At 39.7% G+C, this 20,473-nt stretch overlaps 1 protein-coding gene across 1 annotated transcript in view; it reads left to right on the top strand.

Moving 5' to 3' along the window:
• Positions 1-20,473, top strand: part of DCAF5 (DDB1 and CUL4 associated factor 5) — a 74,633-nt gene that overhangs the window by 39,595 nt on the left and 14,565 nt on the right. The window contains exons 6-7 of the mRNA XM_065635799.1: positions 2,345-2,558; positions 15,579-15,645. Coding sequence (XP_065491871.1) covers positions 2,345-2,558; positions 15,579-15,645 — 281 coding nt within the window. The remainder of the gene's footprint in view (positions 1-2,344; positions 2,559-15,578; positions 15,646-20,473) is intronic.

The raw sequence follows: 20,473 nt of genomic DNA, 5'->3' as shown, positions 1-20,473 counted from the left end.
GACTGCTATAGAAGCTTAATGAAAACATCTGTAAGCAGAATGGAAGCTAGTTTAATGTGACACTACTATTACTACAAAATATAATCTCAAAATATTTCAGACAGGGTGTAATAATAGTAACCATGGAAGCTTTGCTTGAAGATTTGAAAGGATGGGGCATCTGCTGGGCTTGCTCACTTGTAGGCAGGAGGGAATTCTGGGTCGTGGTTTAGAGTAGGAAGGAAAACTGGTAATGAGGAGGGGGGCATAGTCTTGGTGCAGCGGTGGCTGCACCTTAACATTAAGTCTAGTTGGCGCATATGTGTTGTGTTATTCTTATCCATGGTGGAGAACTCCTGTATTTTTATGGAAAAATGGACATTTCTTAGCCAAAAAAAATCGGGTTGTTTCTTTTATGTGTTTTTTGGGTTGTTGGGAGTTTGGTTGGTTTTAATTTTTGTGGATTTTATTTAAGGAAGTGGGAACTTCCATAGAAAAAGTTTTTGGCTTACACAAACCTATTGCTAGAGGGGGAGGGCAAAAAATGTTGCATATGCTTGGGGTTATGGAGTTTTTTTGTTGGTGTGGTGGTTTGGGGTTTTTTTTTGTTTATGTTTGTTTGTTTGTTTTATGCCCAAGTATTTTGAGCTACCTGAGTATTTTATTGATCTTGAACAGAAACTAAGGCTGATGGGGGATCCTAAATCCTTGTCTCTAAGGTTACAGTTTCTAATATTAAACTTGCATGTTTTTATTAAAATCCATAAACACTATTAAGAGAAGCTCAGCAGCTTTGCATGAGAGGAGGAGAATGTGCACACATGGGAGAGCAGGACTCTTCATGGTGATACAGGTGTTCAGGAGTCTTGGTGCCCAGCTCGAAGCTCTACTTGTTGGCTTTGAAAATGTGACTTTGGGTTCCTTTGTCGAACTGTGGCTTTGACCGTTCAGTTCACGAAGTGCATGTGTGTAAGAGCAGTGTATTTCTAGTGCATTTATTATGTGGAGTCTTCTTTTTTGTTTTGCTTTGTTTAACTGTGGCTTAGGAACAATAGATTTTTAACTTTACAATATCTCATGCAATGATGCATGCTTCAACCTGCATGGAATGTGCCTTCTTATCCATACAGAATGACTCATTTTTCACAAATGTTGGGGCAGAGGGCTACATCAGAAAGTATAATACATTAAAATCTGTGAATAAACTTCCATCTAGCATCTGCAAATTCTGTGCTGGCATGCCTTGTCTGGTCTGGGGATTGCTCAAAACCTGTTAACAAGAAGGTCGAGCTCTGATACTGCTTAAGGAGGTTTCAGTGATCGCTGAACAAAAAAGGGATAAAATGTCATCCTTCTTTATCTCCCTTTCCATGCACGCAATCATTTCAAGTACAGGGATTGAATTAAGTCTTTGAAACAAAACAAAAAAAAACACAGCAGAAAACCTATACAATGCAGGTCAAATTTCAGGTATGCTTTGATTATCTTTTAGTTGCTGGATGGAACAAATTCCATATTCTGTTATTCTTTTAATGATAGAATTGGAAACTTGTGACCCCTTGTTTTTGTCTTGTACATGTCAATAAGAACTGATACAAATACTCCAGCTCTGATCATACAGCCTTATAAGGGGCAAGGAAACTAGCTGATTCAACCATGTGAGAGTTTTAGGTAATAGTGTCATGTGGTAGCATAATTGTCTAATAGTCTTGCCTACTTGACAATATTTTCAGATTTGAGATTAGCTAAATGACTTATTTTAGCATTTCTTGCAATAACTTGTTAGTAAGATGGCCTTTTATTTAAGACAGCTGGAACTGATTGTAGAGTTCAAACATCCTCTGATGCCCTGTGGAAATGTAAATAGAAGCAGAAGTGAGATAATGGTCAAAATATCCACAATTGGAAAAAATGCCATCTGGTGCCAGGGCAGAGGAAAAACAAAATTTGGGCTGGCTGAATGTAGTCACCAGCTGGAGAAGAAAAAAAAAAAAAAAGCTGAGTGGTGGGAGGGTCGTTCGGTAACATAGATATCCTAGAAGTACAAGAACAGCCTTTTTAAGGTTAAGGCCACTCCATGAGACTTTGCTCCTATGCAGGAAATTTATTTGTTGTGAACAAAACTACTCACAGTCTTTACTCTTCTGAAGACTTCGTAGTCTTAGCATTTTGATAGTTTGTCATTCAGGTTTTCAATCAAGTTTGTTCAGGAATTGTTGCTTTGAAGCAGAAACTAAATAAGATTATGCTTTACTGGGCTAATTTGTTGGAAATGACTCGGTAAGATTAAAGAGAGAGTTCTGTCTTCAAGTAGTTCCGTTCATGTGTGTGGCCCATCTCACTCGTTTCCTCTGTCTTTTCCCAGTTCGCTGCTCCGCTATGGTGGAAACCTCTCCCTTCAGAGTGCCATGAGTGTCCGGTTCAACAGCAATGGAACTCAGCTGCTGGCACTGCGTCGGCGCCTTCCCCCCGTCCTCTATGACATCCACTGCCGGCTGCCCGTCTTCCAGTTTGACAACCAAGGGTACTTCAACTCATGTACTATGAAGAGCTGCTGTTTTGCAGGTGATCGTGATCAGGTAATAAGCAAGCAATACTGTCTTGAGTTTGAAAACAGCTCTCTAAAGTTGGGTTTTTTTTCTGATTCAGGAGATATAACAGGCGACATGACACATGTAGGCTTACCTCAGAACTGTTTTGCAACATAGGCTCTGAAAGAAGAAAAATGTGTACCAAAGCACATGATAAATTTTACCTCTTTTTCGATGTGATATAATACTTACTTAGAAGGTGATATTCACAAGAAAAATATTTGCAGAGGCTTTTTAGGTCAAATTTAAATGATTTTAGAACCATGAGTAGACTCTGTTATCTACATATGATAAGGAAGCATCTTCCTTTCATTTCAATATTGCTACTGAGTGCAGTAGAGTAATCCCACACAATGTAAATATTGTGGATTTATAGTTATTGATTCTTATTTCAAATTATAGTATTTCTCCTTTAATGCTATACTACTGGATCAGATGATAGGTCTTTACAGTGTTCTGTAAGTTATGATGGTGGGTGGTTAGGGAGGAATAGTTTGTTACTTGACTGAAGCAGGACTTTGTCCCTACTACTAATCACAAAGCAATAGGAAACACATGAAGTGACTAACAGCGGTTTGTATGTTTCTAGAGCTGGATATTCTCTTTGGACAGCTGTATTTGATAACTACTAGTAGTGTTTAAGGACAAAAAAATGTGTTTTCAAACCATGATAGTATAGAACTAAGGTGTGAACATTTCTTTGCTGTCATCTTAAAAGTGCTGCAGTCAGACTTTGGTCATTAATTCTATTGTTGCTGCTGCAGGAGGCAGAGTTGAGCTTCTTTCAGAGTGCAAGTAGGAAATACATTTATGTCACTGAACTTGAGCAGTGTTTCTGAGTTTTACGTAGTTTTTGGCAGAAAGAATGTGAAAATGCAATAATGAAATTGCATTTTACTCTAAAGAATGGGCAAACATATTCTTTAAGAAGAAAACTGCTGATGATTTTTGGTCTGTTATTTAGCCTAAAGATGACACTCTTCTCTGGAAGTCAGAGTAGACCTGTGTACATTCTGACAAATAGTTTAGCTTCTCATCTGTTACTGTAGATACAGTAAAAGCCTTAGTGTTAGTTGTTGTGCTTTCTAAGCCACTTTCTTATGCGTGTGGTGTTATTTTAATGGGAAGAACATGGCTGTTCTGTCTCAGGTTGATGCGGTACTTCAGAAGCCTGCACTTTTTTAAAACTTTATTTTCTTTTGGCTTGATGGACTTTCTGTTCAGATAAGTAGCAGCACTTAATGCCACTAACCAGTTGGAAATCAGAACAAAAGACATTTTTATTCCCTCATAAATGCTATAAGAAGTTAATAGGAACATGAAGTTTAGTATGGAATATTAGAGAGATGTGGAATTTGACATTTAGATAGCTGCTCATACCCATCCTCTAACTGGAAGGAAAAAAAGATAAGGGAGTCACAGAAAAGGCCAACATGTGGTCCAACTGTATATGTCTGACACTATCCAGTAATGCTCAAATTCAGCTGACTGAGATTGTCAATGCTATGGGGACTTAGGGACTGCCTTTTACAGAGAACCCACTTCCAGTTCCAAGTATATCTAGAAAAGAAGATTAGAGTTGGAACCTATTGTGAGATACACAAGATGAATAAAAAAATTTACAGTGTTTTTTGAATTTTGCCCTTTTATGTAGCTGGTATGCTTTTGCTTTTTAGTGAGTTTTTTGAGTATGAAATGTATACAAAACTTCTCCCACTACAGCCTTTGCTGATCTTTTCCATGTACAAACTTCATAGAAATGGTTTGCTGACAGAAAGTTTTCCTCTAAATCATGACCATCAGGGTTAAAAGACCCATAACTGTTAGTACCTTAGTACTTGCTTTTGGAAGTTTGCTGTAACGCAGTCGTGAAAATTTACAGAAAAGGTAAATAACGCCATGTTCTATATGGAGCTGTTGGATTCTAATATGGCAAAAATGAACAGATTCCAAGCTGCAGGCACACAACTTAATCCTCTTAGAGATCACCCTTATGTTTTAAGAAATTAAATAATTAAGTTCCCGTAATGATCAGATGTGTTATTCTTACTTTGACAAGGGATGTGTGTTAAATTAATACAATTTCTTCGTACAAATAAAGACAGACTACTAGCCGGGGAACAGTTTTATTGGTTTGTCTGTTGATGGCAGTTAGGCTGTGTGTACTAATCTTGTCTCAGTATTGTCTTTTTAGTGCCCACAGATTGTGACAGGTACTCATCATGTCTTGAATCTACAGCTCCTGAGTTGTCACTCTAGAGGGAAGCCTGCTACCGGCTGGTGTGCAGTTATCTGCACACCAGCTCCTTTTATTGGAGCATCTGTGGTACAAGTAAATTGAAACCTCGTAACAAAGAATGAAATACTATTAATGCTTTAAGGAACAAAACTCAGAAAGATTTACCTGTTAACCCAAATGAAATTTTTTTTCCTAAGTTTAAAAGAAAACATTCTGAAGCGCTTAGATTGTTTTGAGTTGCTGCAGATATTTTGGGCATGTGGGTTGTAGCACAAGCTAAACGACAGGGATCTTGGGGGATGAACAGCTTTGCTTCTTTTTGTGTCTTTGCAAACTGTTGTTTTTCTGCAAAGGCATTATTGCCCTGGTCCTTGGGAACCTGATTTGAAAATCATTGAATGGTATATGCAGGCATTTTTCCTAGAAATGCCACAGTCAGACTCTTCATGTTTCTTACGTCTACCAAAGCTTGAGAGGCAGTGTTTAGCTGGTGTTTTATTTGCACCCATTTATAATTGCCTTTATTTGCTCCTCTCAGAACTCTGTCTTTTCTCCATGTCATGAGTGTAATGACCTCATACACAAGCCACCGATTTTTCTTTTCTTCGTAGGAGAGCGCTGATGTTGGTAGATAAACACTTTCAAAATTGTATGCCATTTGCATTATCCAGGAGCTGGCTTGAGTCATACAGCTGTGGAAGGGAGGAAGGATAAGATAGGCAAGATGGATCAAGCATGACTCTCAGCTGCCACTCCCTCTGTTGGCTATATTTATGTAAGAGCATAATCTACCCATCCTTATGGTACAGACATCCAGGTCCAGAATTTTAAAGGCAGTTTATTTATGCACCTAACTCCCACTGGCTTTATTGTGCACAAGTGTTTGTTTACATACGAATCTTAAAATATGTGAGAATCTCAAGTTGTGTCAGGGTACTGGAGGAGTTTCCATTCTTCTTGTCAGCATTAGAATTTGAGAAATGTTGTTTAAATACAAAGATTTTTAGTTGCTGGACTAATATGGAAAGTATCTTCTTGGATCTGAGGATATGGGAACTATTAAAGGGCTTCAGGTAACCAAATGCATTTTTAAGTGTAGGAGCCTCAGAGGCCATGGTGATGGGCAGCAGCAAAAAAAGCCCCACAAGAAACACTGAACACAAAAAAACTCTCAAACTAAAATAGACCAAAAGCTTTTCTTGTTTAAAAATTGTTGCCTGTGTCATAATGATGAATGCTATCAGCTCATTCCTTTTTTTTTTCACTGTGCAGATAATGTGCGGTTCTGTGATGCTTGTAGCTGTAAAATCAATTGCTTATTGCCTGCTTTAAAAAAGGTGGGGGTAGGGAGAAATAACTTGTACCCTGTGAATCGAACAAAAAGTGTCTTGACTCTGGCATGCCCTCAGACATTACATCACCGCTCAGCCTTTTCTGTTGACATTACACTGGTATAGGAGGGTTTCAGGAATGCACCACTCACGGTACTGCCGACTGCTCCAACTCCCTATAAAGTTACAGCCTTCCTAATGTTGGAGTCTGTGTGCTAAATAGCCCCGGTTAGGGGTAGCCCAGTTTTTAGCAGGACAAACTTATTACATGAATGTAACCCTTCCAAGAACAGGATTAGCTGTATAGGTACTAGGGTCTGATGTGGTTGTGCATTGCCTTTGTAAAGAAACAGAACTGTTCTTCTTTGTGTCATCTAATGTAAAGGACATTTATCTCACAAAGTAATACTTATCAATGCCTAGCTTTAAAAACTAAAAAGAAGAAAGGGATTTATTCTTCTAAAGAATATATGGAGAGTTTCCTGTGCGTAGAAGTTTTCTCAATGAATAGTAGCTTACCGCAGTCAGTATTTCTTAATATATGAAAAGCACTCAGTGTGCAAATACATTGTGCTTGGATGAAAAGAAAATGTCTTTCTCTGCCTTAAATTGGCCTCTTCCAAAAATTACTGATGGGATTGTAGTTTGTTTTTTACTTTAGCTAAATGACATTTTAAATCCTAGCTGTATGCATAGCTTTACACACATATAAAACACATGAGTAATTTATCTGGCTATGAAATGTTTTATTTATTTATTTACTCCCTATCTCTTTTGGTAATTGATGTGGGAAGGTCCTACTGAAAATGGCTCTTCAGAGTCAGGCTCTTGGCAGAGGGGGCTGGGAGTATTCTTTAACCCTTCTTATCCTCTTTCCCGATGCCTGAGGTGTCCTGCCTGCTCCATTTCCCATCTCCCTTCTCTCCCACATTCTGTAAGCCCCTGGAACAGTGACGCACTAGCCCAAAGTGACTTATCCTGAAGCTAAATGCTGGTGGAGTGGAGTCCTGGCTCAGGAGACTTTGAAGTTTGCAGGCTTTATGCTCTTCATAGGTGCATGAGGGAAGGGAAGGGAGAGCAGGAATGTGCTGCGAAAAACAACACGCAATGGGTGCTACACTGACAGTGTTTCTTGTTAAGCTGTTTAAACTAGGCCTTGTCTAGATACTGAAAAAGCGACTATGAATTCTAGAGGATGTTGACTAATACAATATTTGATTTAATGTGTATTTGAAAAAGTAAAGTAACAGATGGCTGAAGAAAACAAAAGAGAGCAATTGGGATACATGCAGTTTCAGCCACGTACAGAAGAGTGCCCTTCATATGCTCAGATAAACTGGTTGTTGCTTTCTTTGGAATGTAATAGGAATATTTTCCCTGCCATAGAAATCTGCAGTAAGGGTTTCTAAGTTGCATTTGTTCATGTATAAAATTACTGTTATGGCCTTTCTGCATGGCAAAAAGGCAGCTGTAAAAATGTTGATGGAGTGTTCCTGATGATGCTTCTGTAAGCATTTAAAACTGCCCCACACAGAGTTGGCTGCTTACAAGATTCAGGATTTAAGGAATGGAAATACAGATTTTTGGCTTTGAATTTAATGTACTAGAAGCAATTTGTGTTTCTCCAGTCTGCTGTGTCACAGCTTTTCTTTTTCCAGTTCATGAGATAGGCATGCTTCTTAACTGAGGACCAAAGTTTCTGTTGTAAAAAAACCTTTTGGATGTACCTGCTCGATTCTCAGGCCAAGATGGAAAACTTTTAAGCTCTTTTTTGTGCCAGTTTCAACCTTCCTGAAAAACAGTCTCAAATAGCGCAGGTTGCAAGCTGCTGTGCCCGCTAATGTAAAAAAATGACGTTTCCAAAACAAACGTGTTTCTTGATACCATGGTGCTGTGAGCCCTAGTTGGAGATTACTCTTTAAATTTTTTAAATATTGCACAAAATATATTATTTGCACCCCAGAATTTATTAAAAAGCAGAAGATTAAAGAATTTATAGGTGTCCTTTCTTATAGGTAAATTGTTTTCTTAACCATAAGCTTTCCAAAACACATTTCAGAAATAGCTTTCCCAGGTATGTCTCTTCTTTAGGCTTTGTCATTGAGAGACAGCAACAAGAGGTTAACAGCCTGCACAAGTGACTGCTCTTCACATCTTCTTGACCTTACACCCTGACCTTACACCCTTACACCTTGACCTTACACACCTGCCTTGGGGAGAGGAACTTCTTGGCTGGTAACAGTGAGAGCTTCTAAAAGAAGAGGCAGCCACCACGGTTGCAGTCTGAGGGTGAAAACATGACAGTATGCCTTTGAGAGGGGAGGTCCTAGGCTTTACTTGGGCTGTACTGGCACCCACCTGACCCCTGTAGAAGCTGGTTCAAATACATAAAGGCGGAGAAATGTATTGAATGACTGGTTGTGATTTGTATGGGATTTTACCGTTCTAGCTACTGAACCGGACCACTGCTGTGTCAGGAGCACTGATGTTGGCACAAGGGATGTGGGTAGGAACATACCTGCTGAGGAGGTCAGCAGATGTTCATTAGAGCAGCTTTTCAAGCTGTACTCAGTGGGAACTCTATAGTAAAAGCCTAGATTCAGCAGCAGAAAGGTAAAAGCCAACAGAAAGGTCAGGAATTGCAGAGATGGAATTACTCCACCAATTGACTGTTGTTTATTTTTTAATTGTTTAAGGAAAGGAGTGCTGTGCTCTGAGGGAGATCCTGGTTTTTTCTTTTATTCCTCTGGTGTTGCCCATCTCAAACAAGGTGTATTATCTTGCTGATTCCTTGTTTGCTTGCTTCTTGCTGCTTTTTGAATAATAATTAGTCTTTTCCTCCTCCATAGGTGTGTCCTTACCTTGTTTCCCCTCTGGTCAGTTGCTACTCTAACAATAGAAAAATGATTTGAAAACAAATCTGTGGGTTTTCTACCTGTGGGAAATGCAGACTTAACACTAAGTTCTGTTCCAATGGTAAATTAAGCATCAGTCATATTTTTAAAATTGAGAAAATAGCAGGGGAAGCCTTATAAGGAAGATGTGTAGAGCAGTCTTGGCATCACAAAAGGCCTGGAAGCAGCTATAAAAAAATTCCAGTTGTATTCTGTCAAACATTTTTCACACAAAATATGTAATGTATAGCAAGACCTGTGTTCATGGCTTTGATATTATATATATATATGTAAAATATATATACACACATATAAGCACACACGCAAATGTATCTGTGTATATAAGGTGACCTTTCTTTTTGCTTTTATTTATAGCTTGCTCTCTTAGACCCTTTGAAATAGTTCCATGAGAAGCAGGTTGTGATGTTGGGTTCAAGGTTGAGTTCTTGTATGGGTTTCCTCATGTTTAGTAGGGGGTTGTAATTATGGTACTGCTTTGCTCTCAGTGACTACTTACAGGGTCTCTCTCTCTCCTCTGTTTGGCTGCCTGTTTGTAAAAGAATGTTTCTAGGCAGCCCATAATTCTGGAACCCGTAGGTCCTCTATCAAAGTTGAAATTGGCCACTATGCTTAAAAGTCCTTGGAGATGAAGAGATGCCATAAAGAACAAAATAGCATAAGCCCTGTTTCCTTAGGAAACCTTTCCTCCTTGGAAAAATACACAGTTTTTATGTTCTTCGTGTAAGTGGATTCCTTCTCCAAAGTGCTGATTGCTATGAATTTCGATCTCTTTTGGAGAAATAATCAAAGTTTTTCAGACTTCAGTGATGTTTCATGTCAAACTGTGGTTTCCTCATGCGTATCCCACCACAGAGAAGATGTGCAAGGCAGCTCTTCTCATATCCCCAAGAGGAGTTCAGACTTGAGCCTAGCACACGGCCACTAGTCCAGATTCTTTATCTGTTGTTATAGGAGAAGAGCAAAAGCCTACTCCCCACCCGTGAGTTATATTGTATTACAGGCAATATATGAAGGGACTGTACATCCTGCCTCTTAAAGGAACTGTGCGAGGAAGCAGCAGAGCTGTTTCAAATTTGGATGCCCCTGTGCTTCTTCCCCAGTATGTGGATTTTGCATTACTTCAAGAAGCTAAGGGACAGCTAGCTAAAAGCCTGAGAAAAATTCCGTCTACTCTGATCTTTTCTGCCTCAAGTTTCATTGGCCCTTCTGAGGAAAGGACAGACATGCTTGAGCGGGAACTGAGATTTAGGAAGTTTAGTCTCTTTCAGAGCTGACTTGTTTGTAAAGCTGTAAGCAGCAGCATGGAACTTGAGTCTCTCTGAAAAGCATTTTCCTATTAATAACTTCATAGCAATTACTTTTCAAATGGTTCTCATCTCTGTACAATTACCCATGGTCTCATTTGTCCATGTACAATTACATGGTTATGGCACTTTTTGGTTTGTGCTTTTAAGACAAATTCTTGTACATTCTCTTGTTATCCACTACATTAGTAAGGCCTTTCAAAAGACTTGCTGATACTTTTTGAAATATGATCCGTGTCTGCTGGTCCCTTTTCTAGGGCCAAAAGCTTAAAAATGTAGTAAGAGGAAATTTTATGGAAACAGGAAATTTGGATGTTGGATACTATAAAATAAGGTTTGATTTAGATACGATTGTATTGAAATATTCCATATTCAGTAGCACCTGAGGAAATGTAGCTTGTGGGATTTTGAAAGCTTTCAAACTGGCAGTGATAAGAACAAAAATAAATTCCCCAGAGTGGTAGTACTCTGCAAAATGCAATGCTAATGCTACTGTTACGAGACCATAGCAGCAGCAGATTAGATCTCCATTTATTTATATCAACTGCTGTAATTTCCTTGGGGAGAGAGAAGATGAGAAGAGTTACAGTGGAATGAGTGGGGAGCACTAGTCCGAAATGATTCTGCCAGATTCCTGATGGTAGTTCATTTTGAGCATTTTATGCATACTCAAAGCTCAGACTGGATTTGTGTTTTTTCCAGCAGCAGACTCTAACCACGCCTGAGAGTTTTTTTCCTTCTAAGGCGAACTTCTGAATCAGCAGCTTGTAGTCATCTGGAAGCCTTTTCCTGTCATTGTTACTAACAGCTAGACATAGAAGCTGATTCCTCCGTTCTAAAAAAAGTCCAATATTAATTATTAGCAACTGTTTTTCTGTGTAATCTCATGTTCATGTGAATATTATGAATGTTGATTTCCGAAGTTCTGGTCAGATACAGCAGCAAAAATGCAGACAATGAAACAGGTGGTTTTAATATTGGTCGCTTCCCCCCAGACATCTGAGCATCTGAGCTCCTCGTGCAGTGTCTGGTCTGATTCAGAATGCAGCACTGCACTGTTTCTTGGGGCTGAGCTCTGCTTGGAGTTTGTCTTTCGGGGGAGGGCAGGGGGAGGGAGAGTGGGTACTGTCTGAGACATTTACTTGTCTCTGTGAATGGTTTTGCCTCTCACTGACTTGCCTCTGTGATTCGATTATCTGGGCTTTTCTTCTTGAAGTGAGCGAGTAGAAGATATTCTGCTAGGAATTACTGTTTTTTGCACATCCCCTCACGACCAAAAATCCTTGGCCACAGTTAGAGTCTAAGCATATGCAGCATGACATTCTTTCATCTACCGCACTCCAACCCCTTATTTTTCTTTCCTTTATGTTCCTTCCTTTTAAAAAGTCTACTCCATTCCCTCAGGATTTCAGCCTTATTGACTAGGGCTTGGTGCACTTCATAGCAATTATTTATTTTAGTTTTCTGGTAATATGGACTGACTTTTGTGTTTTCTCAATCCTTATTCTCCAACTTATTCAACTAGTGTGGAAAACTATTGGCTTATTGCTATACTAATAATGGACACATCAAAGAGAGATTTTCACAGATGGTCATGCAAATGTCCTAGTAACGTCAGTTCAGCTGTGCTCTCCAGAGGCCTTGGGTTCCCACTGTCTGGTGCGGAGGGTACTAGTTGGAACTGAGTTTCTTTTTCAAATGTCATGGAAGAGATGTGTTTCTGGCTTCAGCAGCTTGGCTGTCTGCTCTTGAAGCTTCAGCTGGCATCTCTTTCTTGCAATAGCTGCAGTCCTGAAGTGCTTCTGGCAGTCTCTTGGTCTCTGTCTGAAAAGCCATGTTCTACTTCTCAGACCTCTATCACCTGGTCTTACAGAAAAGGACAAAAGGAATGCATTTGGGGATTCAGTCCTATATTGTGAGAACAGCAGGGAAGCATGTAGCCCAGAAAACAATGCTGGCTGGTACAGTAGCGGCAGTGGAATAGCAGAGATACCAAATAGTTGGATATTTTGTGGAATGTGATCTATTGCTGATAATTACTCGCAGAGCTAGTGGTCAAAAGAAGATTTAAATTTACATAAAAAGTTCACAACTCATAGCCCATTGCTTACAACAATCAAACTTGTGTATGTGACCGTATCAGTTAATGGCTTTGGCACTTACTGATGGCTGTCTCAGTTGCAAGATTAAACCCGTAAGCAGTTCTTCAGAACTTTGCTCCGTGAGTAGACATAAATTGTAAAGCAGATGCTTTATTCATTCCTGCCTATCTTCTCTTAATTTGCTCCAGAATACTTTGGCCAAGTGTCTTTAGTGCAGATGTCATTGGGCTAGAAAACAGTAATGACACGAATGACTTCATGGCACTTTTAAGTAGGTTGGAACTATCTCAGCTGGAGGTAGCTGGACTTAGTATCTCTACCACTGGAGATATTTAAAAGCCACTGGGACGTGGTCCTTGGCAGTCGGCTCTAAGTGGTTGGACCTGATCATCTCCGGAGGTCCCTTCCAGCCTCAGCCGTTCTGTGATTCGGTGAACATTTTTAAGATGCTTTGCCAATTTCTTTCTTTAAATTCCCTAAATTGTGACGACCTTCAGACTGTGGGAGACTGTTGAGGTCCACTCTGTCCCTTCACTTTCTCTTCTTCTGGCTAAACAAGGCCAGTTCCCTTCGCTTTTCCTCTCAGGTCACGACCCTTCAGCCTCACCAGCCCTCCTCCACTCTCTCTCTGATCCATTAGTGTCACTCTTGTTTCGGGGGACCCAAACCAGACACAATACTCCAGATGTGGCCTCAAAAGTGCCAGGTAAGGAAAATAATCACTTGCCTTCATCTCCTGGTTACACTTTTGAAAGTACAGTCAGATTGCCATTAGTCCACATCACTGCAAGGGCACTCTAAATTTTGCTATCACCAAAGCAAGGCGGAACATACTCAGATCAGCATTCTTGGCGGGTAGTATGTTCTTGTTTGGTGGGCAATGATATGTCAGATTTCCTCAACAACAGGCCATTGAGTCTTACAGGAGCAGTGTGTTCCTCTGCAAATAAGTTTGCTGGTTTGAAGAGTCTCACAGACACTTCGTTCTCTGCATGTATGTAATGTATTTTTTCTGTGTTGTGTGCCTGGTGCAGGATATCTGAAGTCTGCCACTTTGGGCCTGTCATTGTTGGCAGGTTTGTTTGATTTATGATGTAAAGTGGTAAATGACTCTCATATTGATGAGTTGTTACAACTTGTTTGGTTTAAAAAAAAAAAAGGAGACGGGAGAAGAAGGGGTCACATTATTGTAATAAATTAAAGATATCGAGCTTTTTACCTGTTTCAGAAGTCTCCGTTTTTCCCCATGTCCTAGGCAAACTAGTTGCTGCTTCAACCACACAATTTGGTGATAAATACTAACACTTAGCAACATCTTTATGACTTTAAACAAGAGGTTTTTTTTCACGTAGCATTTCTTGTGTAACAAAACGCATTAGAGGTGTTTTCTTTCTGATTGCTGGGAGGTTGCCTATATGAGCCCTAATTTGTGTAGTTTTGGCACAGTGGCTCAGCCTGCTGTGGGCTCACATTTATGAGCAGCCAAATGAAAGGGAAGTACATATTCCTGGCACTGACAGGTCACTTTGGCAGAGGTGAGCTGCCTAAGTGCTGGAACATGTTGGCTTGTAGAAATAACTTTCTGGCTTGGAAAGGTTAGGTCTGTGAGTGCTGCAGAACTAGCATACACAAGTTTTTAAAGGAACTCTTGTTTGATCAGTGCTGCTTATCTGTCAAAATGAGCAGAGTTGCATTCATAAGTGCTTACTCACATCCTGCATCCTTAAAAATAAGAGAAAAAAGAATGTTTGGATTGTGATGGTAGGAAACCAGAGAAGGGATTTTAGTGGTTGGTTATTGCATATTTGTGGCTGGAAACATCCAAACACTGCACAGATGTAATTAGTATTGGAAACAGAATGTATGCAAATTTATGGCAGTTTTCTCTTTGTTAGAGTATATTTTTTTGTTTATTTGCTTCTCAGTCCTGTGTTATTCCAGTACTTGTCTCCTCATTGGTTGGTGTTACTTTGCCTGATGAGTTTATGTATCCCTGGAGAATGAAAGACAGCAACCAGTTATATTTGAGCCAAACAAAACAGAATTTGTCTCTTATCAAAGGTTATAAAAGGGACAAACTTGCTCAATTTCTTTCCTTTTCTCCCTTTTCTCTACACTAAAATGCAAACCCCAACTTCTGGACTGTATTGATGAAGAACAAGCCTTAAGTTACATGAGGGCTAGAGATCTACACTGTCTACACCAGTATAACTGGAATTGGAATCTGCCTTTGGTTCCGCTACGTGCCATCTCGTCTCTAATTCAGGAGAGAAATAAATGACAGGGAGTACAGTTTATTGGAGAAGAGATATTTGGAGACAAGGCAGAGTTTGTGGCCTCTCATAAGCTTTTTGCAATGTCAAATGTCACCTGTCATTCCAGTGCATGTTTGTAGTATATTAAGCTATTTTGAATTGCATATTGCCTAAACTTCTGTGCAATAAAGGGATTGCTTGTTGTTTATGCACTGTTGAAAAAGGGCAGCCTTCCATCTCTTCAGAGTAAGTATAATGAGGAAAAAAATGAATGGTCTGATAAATGTGGTTTTTTAAACCACTTGAGACTTGCTGACAGTGACTGTTCAGCTTTGGTTTTGTTCAGTGTTCAAGATTATCCTCAGTGACTGACCTTTGATGGTTTTAGTAGACTGAGGAGCCAGCCATGTGGTGCTTGTGTTAATGGACATGCTAGCTCTCTTCTTAGGTATGTGTTTGATGGAGTTTTCCTTAGTAGTTCAGGAGATGAGAAAAAAGGATGAGAGACTTTGCCATTAAAAAAAGACCAGAGTTGCAGGCTGCAAGATATGAGAGTTTGATCTAGACATGCTTGTATTAAAGCCAACCAAAATCCATAGCTGTATTTAGCAAAGCAAACATACCCTTTGGTCAGAAAACTTTAGGTACATGGAGCATGCTTTTGAATTTTGTTCCATTTATATGCATGCAACATTTTTGTGCTCATACCTCACGCCCATTTAAGGGCAAGCTGATTAGCAAGGTGTAAAGAATTAATACAAATCTTTTCTCAGTTTTGGTTTGGAGAAACTAGATCAACAATAAAATAAGATAATTCAGGTGACACTTCGTGGTAAACTGCTTTTCTTTTTATTCCTAACAGTATATCCTTTCGGGCTCTGATGACTTCAATTTGTATATGTGGAGGATTCCTCCAGATCCAGAAGCCGGTAAGTGGTGTTGTTTTGGAATGTGGGGGAGGGGGAAGGTAGGTCTCTGACAAATGCTTGTTTGTTTTTTTTGAGAAATTGCTCTTCTTATTCAGCCTTTGAATCTAGAGTAAATCCGATGAAAGCTGGATGGGGAGAGTTTACAAATGCCTAATACTGTCTCTGGATAACAATGGACAAGGCCATTTGAATCTTTTATCATACTGATTGTCTTTCTCTTCTCATATAATGATCATTTAAATCTTCTAGATGAGCTGATGAAGAGAGAGCGGTGACTGGAGCAGGGTGTGTCTTTCCTCCCTCTTGTCTACCAGCTCTGCTGCTTCTAAGTTCACTGAAGAACTTAGGATCTGTTGCTGAGGAATTTCATCTCATAATGAAGCTTGCAGCATAATATGGTGCTGGGTTCACAGGCTGTTCCTTACAGCTCCAGTGCATTTGCCTCTCTTCCCCTCCTTATTTCCTTTTAGACCAAAACCCTCCTGCTGGTTTCTAATGCAGAGCAGTTATTCTCATTTCTGGGTGGAGGAGCACTATCAGCTGATGGAAATGACCACTTTTGGCTCATTTCTGACCCTTTCCCATGGTGGGGAAGGCATGCCAAGCAAGTAGCACTAGCTCAACTCTGTGTGGAAGTATAGGAGAGGGGTGTTAAAGAAAAGCAGCAATGTGCGTGGGATCTAACAGTAGTGGTGTAGATGCCACAGTTGGTCAGTGCCTAATTTGATCATCTAGTACTGTGTAGGTTTGGCAACAGGGCACTAAGCCACACAGCATCAGCATATCTCTTCTGTTGAAACCAATGGCTGTGCAGAAGGGTGTTGAAACTTGATTGAAAGACTCAAGACTTCAGGGAATGTACTATCGTTTGTGTTTTTAATGGCTCTGACAGCTTAAACTGTACATTTTAGTGGTAATAAGTACAACTGAGTGCTATCCTGTGGTCTCAGGTGCTTTAGCAATAGTGAGAGCAAATTAGAAGCTGCGTTAGAGGTAAAATGAAAATATTTTGTTTCATTTTCAGAGGCTGTTAATCACAGCTGTGTAATCCACAGCTGAGAGGATGACTAGCCTCTGAAAGATTTGGTTAATGGCAGGGTTTTGAGGAACATGCCATTCTAATTTTGGATTGCTTATTTAGCCAACATTTGATGCTGCAGTCCAGAAGTCCTGAAGATGATCCTGCTAAATACACCAGTACCTCAGCCTTCTATCCTTGTGTAGGGTTTATAGCGACTTCTCCCTGCTCTCCTTTTAATTGGTATGATTTCCTTTTACATTTGACACTGGTTTACCACTACTTACGGAATTTCCTCTTAGTTAAAACAAAGGTTACGTACATTTAAATTAGTTATTCATCTGTAAGTTTTTCCATGTGGACTGTAGAATTACATTTTATGCATGTCATGGTACTTGTCCTGACTCCATTTGTAAATTCTGGATTTGGGATTTTATGTTTATCTGGCTGTGATGCTCTTGACAGCTTTTTTCTCAGACAGCCGCAGATGACAAACTTTTTATCTGGGACCTTTACACAAAGAGTGATAGCTAGAATTACCACAAAACAGTGTCATATATGTTTTGGTCAGCTTGCTTGTTTCTGGTTCTTGTAACTTGAGGGTGTCAGTAAACTTGCAACATTTCAGTTACAAAACCAATTACTTCATGTCAATTGCCCTCAGTGGTTGCTTAATGGCATCAGAAGATGCTGTAGTAGGACTGTGTATGTCTTAGCCTCTTGTAACTTGAGCAGTTCTCTTATTGAAACATTGTAATGGAACCCACCAGCTTTGTTTTGTTAGACCTAAAGATTCAGCTCCTGTGGCTGATGACTCATTGGCCATCCAAATCACCTGTGGTAATGGGCTTATTGAAACTCGTACTCATTTAGCTCTTCATGAAGGGTGGTGCCTGTTTTGAATGTGATGAAACATCCTTTCTTAGATCTTACCATGTGATTCAGAATAATTGTTCTGCTAGAGAGGTTCCTGTGCGTCTTTCTTGGAGAAAGTCTTGGTGTAGGGATGTGGAGACCTTGGAAAGCTTCAGCTTCAATGGAAAACTCCTTGTTCTCATGTCCTAGCTTAAAATAGTAATGTCTGGGTCTGTGATCTGAGTGGGTGGAATGTGGTCTTTGATTTAAAATGTTGTATGAAGTGGACAGGATGATGTAATGTCCTGCACTGTTGGTTGGTATTTTAAATAAAAATGTCTCTAACCAATTTCTACCTTCTGATCGAATTCAGACATCGTGTTGCTATAAATATTTATGATATTACTCCCTTCAATTATATCAGCTATTCGTAAATAGCAACTTTTTTGCAAGCATAGATCTTTTTACAGAGCTGCATCCTTAACAATAACTCTGAAACAGATTATTTTTTTCAAGTACAGGTGCAGCAAGTACTAGCTATTGAATGGTTAGCAACATTACTACACAAAAGATGAGGAAAAATAGGCAGGAGCACACCAGTCAGACAATTGCAAACGTATTTCAAGCTGGAAGAATGCGGTTACCTGTGTTGGTATTTTGCCAGGAAAATGGAACAAATTCTGCTGTCTCTTGCAAATAATGATCATTTAGAGGTATCCTCCCAGTAGGCTGCATTGAGTCATCCCCCCTCAGCTGGAAACTGTTTTGTTCAGTCCAGTTATTAGACAGGATTTACTTCAGGGTGGGGAGATCTGTGAAAAAAGCTATTTCCTAAATTGCTTAGAAAGCTATTCTGTTGAAGAGTTTTATTGGCTGTCTCTCTCCACAATCTTAGATTATTCTGAATAGGCCAGGATTTCCTATGCCAGAAGGTTGGTTGCTTTTTTACCACCTTTTGTCCTTTCTTGAAGCTGGAATAGTTTTCTTGCTTTTCCACTTTCTTCTCCATGCAAGTACTCCCCAGCTTTCCACTGTGCTTCAGAAGTAATTGCCGATTGTTTGGCAAATTTGTTAGCCAATTTCCTCTTTAAAGTGCATATCCCAGTTTTCTTCAGAGGCGGAGTTTCTAGCAAAATTAGAACATTAGCCTGGCAGAAGAAAAGCAGTCCCAAGTTTCCACAGCTTTTACTTGACTCCAAGGCAAGCTAGAAGTGAGAAGACACATCAGCCCTACATGACCTGCCCAGCAAGACTGTTAACATATAAGTACTGCAGGCAGTATTTAAACCTAACTCCTATAAACATGGTCTCTTAGCTGGTAAAGAATTCCTGTTCAAGACAGAACCGGACATGTCTTGTGGGGTAATAAAGGGCTTAGCAGACCAAATGCTTTGCAAAATGGAATTTACATTCCTCACCCACTACTCTGAATCATCTTTGCAACTCGGAGCTTGTCTCTTGAAATACTGCTCAAATATCATAACCCTCACATATCATCTTTATTTGCAATTGAGAAGACACAGGTCCTTCAGTTTACGTGAGCAGACTGTCACCAGACTTCTGAAAATTTTCACTAAATCAGAACAGCAAACTGCATTTCAAAATCTCTGTTTAATTCCGTCTTTGTAACTGCTAGCGAGAAAGTCCCTGTTGCTGTGGTCCAGTTACTTAACCCAATTGCACCAATTTCCAGTGGAACTGATGCAATTTTTCTTCCCCTTTTTTCTCCTCATTGGCCATTGTAAATGTAGACACCTCTTTAGGCTTGAAGAGTTCAGCAACAGATCTTTTCACAACATTTGAACAGGGTTATCTCATTGGAGACAGCTTGTGGTTTAAGCTCTCAAAGTTCCAGGCTGATAAGTGAAGATGAATAATAGAAGATTAAGTTTTTCTTTATGTCTTTACCTAATTTTTGAGATTTTTATATACATGCACATACTAATATATACATACCAATTGAGGCGGGGGGTGATGTGGTGGGGAGGGGAAGTCATCTGGCCCAATGGGGAGCACGCTCTGGAAGGTTTGTAATTTTTTTTTAATTTATTTTTTTCTGAGGTGGGGTCTTGGGATCTAAACTGTTTTACTCTTAGCACTTTAGTTTGTGTCTTCCTTCGGCGTTGACCGTAGTGTGCTATAGAACAGTTGTTTGTTTATCAGAGCAAGTGAGTGGTGGGGCAGTGTAGAAGAGGTTCTTGTATTGAGTGGAATTTAGACTGGTTTCTATGTCATGTGGGTTATAATACGAGAAACCCATTGAAAGGTCCCGGGTAGATGACATCTATCAGAAAACGAGGCAATGTTGGGTGTTTTGTAGTGCAGTATCCAAGTGGAAGAAGATTCAGCATCCATGAGTGTTTCTCTCACTGCCCTTAGCGTGTGTAATATCTCATTTAGCACTAGAAATCTGAAGACAGCACCGAGGGTGGAGAAGCCTTAGCCCCCAGCAACATCTAATTGTACCAAAGCTCCCTCCTCTTTATTGTATTGAACATGTTTGCAGCTACCAGTACAAAATAAATGCACAGTCAAGCAGTTTTCACACCTCCATTAAAAAAAAATAAATAAAAGCTATCAGTTGTGTGATCGTTTAACTTATCTTATGCCCTTTATGTTCAGAAAGCATAGTTGGTGGTGGTAATTTGCATGGTTCCAACAACGTTGTAAAAACCATTGGACCTATGCCGTTAAACACATTGAAGCAGCAATCTCTCTCAGACTGGGAGAGGAGACAGAATGGAAAAGGTGTGCCAAAGTTTATTTCTATAGTAATTTTTTCTTAGCTTTCATATTGTTGTTCAGCTCTACTGGTGATAACAGTGGGAGGGTCGGTATAGATAAGGCATAGATAGATGTGGCAGATATTTAGCACCAACAAAAGAAGGAAGAAAACAGACATCCAAAAATAGCCACTACCACTACAGTTTTCTGCATTTTCTTTAGATGTTTAAA

This window comes from Caloenas nicobarica, chromosome 5 (assembly GCF_036013445.1).
Source record: "Caloenas nicobarica isolate bCalNic1 chromosome 5, bCalNic1.hap1, whole genome shotgun sequence".
Lineage (NCBI taxonomy): Eukaryota > Metazoa > Chordata > Aves > Columbiformes > Columbidae > Caloenas > Caloenas nicobarica.
Note: the sequence above shows the minus strand (reverse complement) of the source record. Positions and strands in the feature narration are given on the sequence as shown.